Source organism: Podarcis muralis, chromosome 11, assembly GCF_964188315.1.
Source record: "Podarcis muralis chromosome 11, rPodMur119.hap1.1, whole genome shotgun sequence".
Classification (NCBI taxonomy): Eukaryota; Metazoa; Chordata; class Lepidosauria; order Squamata; family Lacertidae; genus Podarcis; species Podarcis muralis.
The window spans coordinates 43,899,513-43,907,283 of record NC_135665.1 but is presented as its reverse complement, the minus strand read 5'-3'; the positions used below and the strand labels follow the sequence as shown (position 1 = coordinate 43,907,283).

Sequence of the window (7,771 nt, the reverse complement as noted above, 5' to 3'; positions counted from 1 at the left end):
AGTTAATCTTCTTGATACTTGCCTATGAAATACCACCTCCATTGTTCCTCTGACTCTACTTCAAAAGAGTTGAATTTGAACATTAAGCAGCGAAAGAAACCTGGATTTAGGCAGCACAGCCAATATTATATTTGCAGATCTCACACTCGGATGTAATTTGAGATTTGCCAGTAGGACTTTGTGCTGAGATCAAAGTTTTGCATCACAGCACAAATATTTGAAGACTGAATTCTCTGTGTTTAATTGTGTGTTGGAGAGAGGTTTGTTTTTTTAATAGTTTGTTTATTATTTCTGCATTCAACTTTTGCATGGAGGTCCTAACGGTCTCCAATCCAGAAAAAACTACCCTGTCCACACTTGCTTAACCTCAGTGCTCCAAGATCATTTACATGAGCATTACTTTATTTTATAAAACAGATATTATATGCTTTTACACCATAGTGTTAAAGCATTCTTAACAATTAAAAAAAAACTCCTTATATTTTGAAACTCTTTTTAAAAAATTATAAAGCATTTCTATACTGACTTTTGGTTCTAAAAACACAAATGCTTATCTATTGTGGGCTTTTCTTCTTTTTACAGTAGGCTTTTTAAAATAAAATGATTGCTTCTGGGACCTAGGGAGGCCATGCGCTCCATGTTACAGGGGACCGTCCTCTATTTGAAGGGCTGTCAGAAGACGGCTCCCAATTTGAAGGAGCCCTCTGTCTGAAAGGGCAAAAGCCTACCTGAGATTCTCATCGTCTACCCTGTAAACCTTTCCCTTTTAAACCCCAGACGTGCAAGAAGCACTTCCTCCTTTATCTTATTACTTATTAGATAATAACTCACAAGCCTCCTCCCTACTGAGCCGTGGTGCCACAAAATCAACTCTGGCCAACATTTAAGCAAACAACATGTTAAGAAACGCCTTCCAAAAACACTTGCTTTTTCTCCTTTACAGAACCGTAACAGTAAAGGTTAAGGAACCCACTTGCTGAGTTGTTGCTGAGCAAGGAGGATCCATGGAGAGTATCATTTCATTAGAGGACACGTTTCATAACAAAGCTGCCAAACCTCCTTCACTGTAGGTAAAAAAACAACGAGGGCCCCTGCCAGAGCTCTGCAGCTCTTTTCAGTTGGTTTCCATGGTCACCTGTCATCCACGTCGAGGGCCTGCAGGTTGCATTCTGGGACTCTGGCCAGCTCACTGATAATGTCGCTGTATCCTGCAGCGGCAGCAATGTGGAGGCAAGTCTTCCCGTTCTCATCGTCGTAGTTTATGATCGACGGACCCTGGCGGTGGCTCAGGATGATAGAGCAAAGGATCCGATTCCCGCTCTGAAAACCAACCATATATGTGTGTGCTCGCAGAGAAGAAGACGTAATGAACAACAGCAACTCCTGCTCCTACTAACTTTGTGTGTTTATGATGTTCCCTCATGCACCGCAAAGGCATGTGCTTTATATTTAGCATTCAACCAGTCTGTTAATTTTAAACTGATGTATAGCAGGACGCGGGTAGCGCTGTGGGTTAAACCACAGAGCCTAGGGCTTGCCGATCAGAAGGTCGGCGGTTCGAATCCCCATGATGGGGTGAGCTCCCGTTGCTCAGTCCCTGCTCCTGCCAACCTAGCAATTCGAAAGCACGTCAAAGTGCAAGTAGATAAATAGGTACCACTCCGGCGGGAAGGTAAACGGCGTTTCCATGCGCTGCTCTGGTTCACCAGAAGCGGCTTAGTCATGCTGGCCACATGACCCGGAAGCTGTACGCCGGCTCCCTTGGCCAGTAAAGTGAGATGAGCGCCACAACCCCAGAGTTGTCCGCGACTGGACCTAATGGTCAGGGATCCCTTTACCTTTTTATAGTGTCAATCAGAGTTTGAGACTCATGAATAGAGCATTTTCAGGGGTATTTTTTTCCTGAATGGTAACTTGTGCTTTAAAAGATAGTTTGTTGTTAACGGTAGGAACAAATTCCCGTTGGCAGCAGGATAGGTTTTTAGAAACTTTAATTGTTTTATTACTTGTCTGTTTCCTGCCCTGAGCTCCTTTGGGAGGAAGCGGGGAGGGGGAGAAACAAACAAACAAACAATTGACTGTGAGATGTGGAAAAAAATACAGTAGTATGCAGAAAGTACCACAGCTACCCTTTCTTCGTCAAAGTAGTTGCTATGAGTCCAGCTTTGTTGCTTTATTATTATTAGATTTACTACCTGCTCTTCACCAGTAGGTTCTGGGGCAGTTTACAACAATTTAAAATTCAGTATTAAAAACCTTTAAAACAAATTACAGTCACAGGAATAGGGTGGGTCCTCAAAACACACATATCAGGTGTCAAAAGCCACGGTAAAGAGGAATGTCTTCAGCATTTGCTAGAAGCTGTATAGTGAATGTGGCAGCCATACCTCTGCGAGGAGGGAATTCCACAACTTAGGGGTTGCCCCAGGGAATGCCCTCTCCTGAGGCAGCACCCCACTGAACTTCTGAGGGCAGTCAAACTACCAAGAGGGCTCTCTCTGCTGATCTTAACACCCCGGGGGGTGTCTGTGGGGGTGGTCACTCAGATATTTTGGGGCCTAAGTTGTTTAGGGCTTTAAGCATTAGTGGGAGCACTTTGAATTGTGCCCAGAAATGAACTTAGAAGGCAAGGGGCACCCCAGGAGCCAACAACATCCCAGGATGACAAACCAGAAGATTGATTAGGGGGTGAATCAAGGGAGAATGAGAGAAGAATGAGAGATGTTGGGAGAAGTGGTTTTTCAAACCTGAGGAATCAGGGTGAGAATATTCAACCTATTAGAATAGATTTGATAAATGCATCAATAGTCTGTTTTACTTCTCTTAGTCAAATCTTTGCAAAACTGGTGTTAGAAGTGCTTCTGTCGAATGGGTTGCTTCTGAATAGTGGAGAACGGTCAGTTTATATGTTATCAATGGGAGCCAATGACTAAATTCTCCTGATAGCTGGGAATCTCTTTACGGTTTTGAATGTGATGCCACCAGAGCTTGGAGGACATAACACATTTACAGCGGAAGGGTAGGGCCAGAGAGACTGCAAAAGAGCAGATTTGAGTTTTGAATGTGATACTACAAAGAAAGGGACAGAGAGAGCTATGAGTCAGCTGAAGGTGAAGCTCATTGGAGTCTCCATGTTTCTCTGCAGATCTGCTATTTGTTTGTCTCCACGTAAGCTCTGCTTGAGTATTTGTAAATAGAGCAAACATTACAAAGACACCCTAGGTCTCCACTGCTCTTTTTTATCAAGAGGAATCTAAACCTAGAGTCCATTCTGAGTATTACTGCACCACAAATAAAATATTTTTAATGCCCATTTGAAATACAGCTTTAGATTGCTCAACCATATGTATTTCACCCAGTTCTGCTTATGTCTCCTGGCAGCATCATTTAAAAAAAATGTTCCCAATGGGTAGATAGCAAATGATGACCAGGATCCAATGAACTAGTTTTGTGCTCCCAAAGGGGATTGGAAAAACTGCATCCTGTCAAGCATAGTAAAAAACTTTTTAAACAGATTCAGAAAAGGGATTCACTTTAAGACTTAAGGGCCTGTTGTTCAAAGAAGGGAAAAGCAAGTTGAAACCTTCCTGAGCCAGGGTCAGAGCTAGGTGTGAAGGGGTAGGGGGCCCCTAGATAAAGGTAAAGGGTTAGGTCCAGTCGTGGCCGACTCTGGGGTGGCGACGCTCATCTCCCTTTATTGACCGAGGGAGCCAGTGTACAGCTTTCAGGTCATGTGGCCAGCATGATTAAGCCGCTTCTGGCCAACCAGAGCAGCGCACAGAAACGCCGTTTACCTCCCCACCGGAGTGGTACTTATTTATCTACTTGCACTTTGATGTGCTTTCAAACTGCTAGGTGGGCAGGAGCAGCGACTGAGCAACGGGAGCTCACCCCATTGCGGGGATTCGAACCGCCGACCTTCTGATCAGCAAGTCCTAGGCTCTGTGGTTTAACCCATAGCACCACCCGCGTCCCGGGGGGCTCCTAGACCCCCCCAAACACCACCCTTTTAGGGATTTCCCAGATGAGCTTACCAGATAGCAGATGCAACAGGGACGGGCGGAGGCTGGTGGCAGCAGGGGGTGGGGGTGGGTAGCAATGGGGATGAGAGCCCCTGAAAGCAACAGCATCACCTCCTGCCACCCAGTCCTCCCTCAGCCCCGTGCTTTGAAGAGAAGCCCTGGGTCAGGCACCTGTAGCTTCCATCTTCAGATCGCCTTGGGGCCTCAATGGACCACCAGAGAGGGACACTAAATTGGAGGCAGACCCCAGAGGCATTGTGGATATTGGTGTTGATGGCAGCTGTAGCTGCCTGGCTTGGCACTTCTCTGTTCATGCTGGGCATTTGTCCAAATACACTATGTGCCGGTGTGGGGCCTGGCTGAAGTCTTTGCAGAAATGTATATTTTTGGATCTCAGCAGGTGTCTTTTAAGCCAGTGGTACATTCCATTTCCACCCCTCTTTCAACCACAAGCCAGTGCTTTTACATTTCTTGTCATTAAGCAGCCTTTGCGGTGAGCCAGTTTGTACAAAGGTGAATCATTTCTTTGAATGTTGAAGGTAGCTGTGGGTGTATGAACGTAACTCATGCTGACATATTCAAAACAAACAGTGACATAATTCTATGCCTTTTTATAAGAGGCGAAATAATTCATTTTTTTAAAAAATTCTGTCCTTATGGCCAAATCCCGGTCGCATTCTTTTCTCTGCTTCCCTAGCTACAAATGGTGCGTCTGAGAAACAGAACTGGATTAACTTTTATGAGAAAGGTTCTATAGATCCCCAGGCAGATTTGGGATCCTGAGAAATATATACTTCCCATGCTCATCTTACAGATTACAGTGGTACCTCGGGTTAAGTACTTAATTATTTCTGGAAGTCCATTCTTAACCTGAAACTGTTCTTAACCTGAAGCACTACTTTAGCTAATGGGGCCTCCTGCTGCCGCCGCACCGCCGGAGCACGATTTCTGTTCTCATCCTGAAGCAAAGTTCTTAACTCGAGGTACTATTTTTGGGTTAGTGGAGTCTGTAACCTGAAGCGTATGTAACCCGAGGTACCACTGTACTCATTTGTTGTTGTTGTTTATACTTTCATTGGTTTCACATTATGGAACACAACAGGATCAAATGAAGAGACACATTTGCTTTTGAAAAGGTTGACAGCCGTACTATACCTGGACTGCCCAGTGAAGAGCTGTTTTAAAATCTTTGTCCACCAACACCGGATCAGCTCCTTTATGCAGCAGGATTTGCGTGTGCTGGGGTCGATTGTGGAACGCAGCCCAGTGAAGAGACGTCATCCCCTGAAAATCACAACCCAGGACATCAAAGCTTGGGGCAATGCATGACAGCCCTAGAAGTAGGGATAATAAGGTTATGAAACAATAGACCTGCCTATGTCCATGAGGGAGCCAAAAGCAACAGCCATTCTGCCTGGACCTAACACTACCTCTGTGGAGACTTTGCACTGATTTACAGGGGGTGGTGTGGTGGTATTCATACCCCAAAGACCTTTGCCTGCCTGGAATGTGTCTTTGAACTCTGGTGATGCCTCTTTCTGTCCCGGATGGAGGTTAGAGGGGCATTTGAATGTGTGGTGAAACTAGCCCATTGGACAAAAGTAACATTTACATTAATTGCTGCACCCACTTTTGCCTCTCTCCCTGGTCCAGCATGTGGCCTTGAGATGGTTGCCAGTAGCCCTCAGGAGAAAAAGGTTCCCCAACCCTGACCTAGTGCAACAAACCCACTTTTAAAAATCACCCTGGCCTTTTCGGTGGTGAGGAAAGTAACAGAGCTATGCATTGAAAAGTGTGGGATTCCTGAATTGCAGGGGATTTGATTAGATGACTCTTGGGATCCCTTCCAACTCTACAGTTCTATGATTCTATGAATGGATGATGAATGGGAAGATGTGCAAACACCCAGCCACCAAAACAGGATGAATGCTCATTGTGCATTAATCACCCCATGAACAAACATGAATTAAAGCTCAATAAAGCCAAGCATAGTCTAACCACTGTGTAAGATTTGTGTGAGCAAATCAGGATGAATGATAAACAGGTTATCTCACGGGGCCTTGTGCCTCAACCCAGCACTCCTTGGCCATGCTTAGTCCTCATTGGGCTTTTTAAAAAATCCCCCTCTTTTTTAACGTCCACAAATCTGGGTGTTTTCCTGATTCTGCTAATACCTCCCTATTGTGCATGGCACCATTATGGCTACATAAGCAATGGCACATATCTCTGAATATAAAGGCAACTGTAATGATGTGTGCCTCCCAATCGCCAGGGTGTCGGTGCTTACCCAGGGTGCAGTTTCCTTGGAATGGAGACTGAGAACTCAGCTAGATTAGTAAATAAAGGTAAAGGGACCCTTGACCGTTAAGTCCAGTCGCAGACGACTCTGGGATTGCAGGGCTCATCTCACTTTACAGCCGGCGTACAGTCATGTGGCCAGCATGACTAAGCCGCTTCTGGTGAACCAGAGCAGCGCACGGAAACGCCATTTACCTTCCTGCCGGAGCGATACCTATTTATCTACTTGTACTTTGACATGCTTTCGAACTGCTAGGTTGGCAGGAGCTGGTAAATAAAGAGTGTTATATATGCATTATAAAACTGCGACACCAGATGGCACTGTGGAGTTCCATTTTTGCCAACGCGATTTCTCATATAAAGTTTACAGTGTGTTTTCCTGAAATGCTTCTTTGTTGTGTCTAGATCCAGCCTAGCATGGCTTTATTTGTACATATATACAACCTGAACATAGGGACGCGGGTGGCGCTGTGGGTAAAAGCCTCAGTGCCTAGGGCTTGCAGATCGAAAGGTCGGTGGTTCGAATCCCCGCAGCGGGGTGCGCTCCCGTTGCTCGGTCCCAGCGCCTGCCAACCTAGCAGTTCGAAAGCACCCCCGGGTGCAAGTAGATAAATAGGGACCGCTTACTGGCGGGAAGGTAAACGGCGTTTCCGTGTGCTGCGCTGGCTCGCCAGATGCAGCTTTGTCACGCTGGCCACGTGACCCGGAAGTGTCTGCGGACAGCGCTGGCTCCCGGCCTATAGAGTGAGATGGGCGCACAACCCTAGAGTCTGTCAAGACTGGCCCGTACGGGCAGGGGTACCTTTACCTTTTTACAACCTGAACATAGGATGGAAGGGATTGCAGCATTAACACTGCTCAGGTCTTGCTTCCCCATTAGGTTCCCTGAGCACAGAGCAAGACAAGTCTCTGTGTCTCTAGCTTCCAGTATCGGCCAAAACTCACATAAACACAGCTCCCCTTCACCTATTGTTATCCCTCTTAGGATGACATGGCAGCCAGCCAGGTGAGTTGGGAAAAGGCCCACTCATTTGTCTCTATGACCACAGGGCAATCAATCTTTTTGGACATGTAAATGGAAGTACTTAACTTGCCAGCTAAGGCCATTATCTTACAAAGAAACTGGTCTGACCAGTTCAGCAGGTTTCCTCATATAGCTTATAACCTCACAAATACAGGATCAGAAGGGACCTACTGATAACATCCAGACTGACCCCCACAAACTATAACAGTATGTCCGTGTGTTCAATCCTAGTTTGCAGTCATTGAAAACAGTTCTGTTGGCTTGTTTTCACCAAGCATGGTGTAGTCTGGACAGAAAATAACAATGGCCAAGTGCAGGGCTTTTTTTCATCCGGAACTCACTGGAACTCAGTTCCGGCCCCTCTCAGTTGGGCGCCGTTGCCATTATAAGAGAACAAGGGAAGCATTCATGGTGAGTTCCTGTACCT

General features: G+C 45.9%; 1 protein-coding gene across 1 annotated transcript in view; it reads right to left on the bottom strand.

Annotated features, from left to right (window-relative positions):
- ANKRD55 (ankyrin repeat domain 55) overlaps positions 1–7,771 on the bottom strand; it is a 31,067-nt gene that overhangs the window by 8,174 nt on the left and 15,122 nt on the right. Inside the window, 2 exon segments of the mRNA XM_077935893.1 lie at positions 1,134–1,320; positions 5,178–5,306. Of these exon segments, the coding sequence (XP_077792019.1) occupies positions 1,134–1,320; positions 5,178–5,306 (316 nt within the window).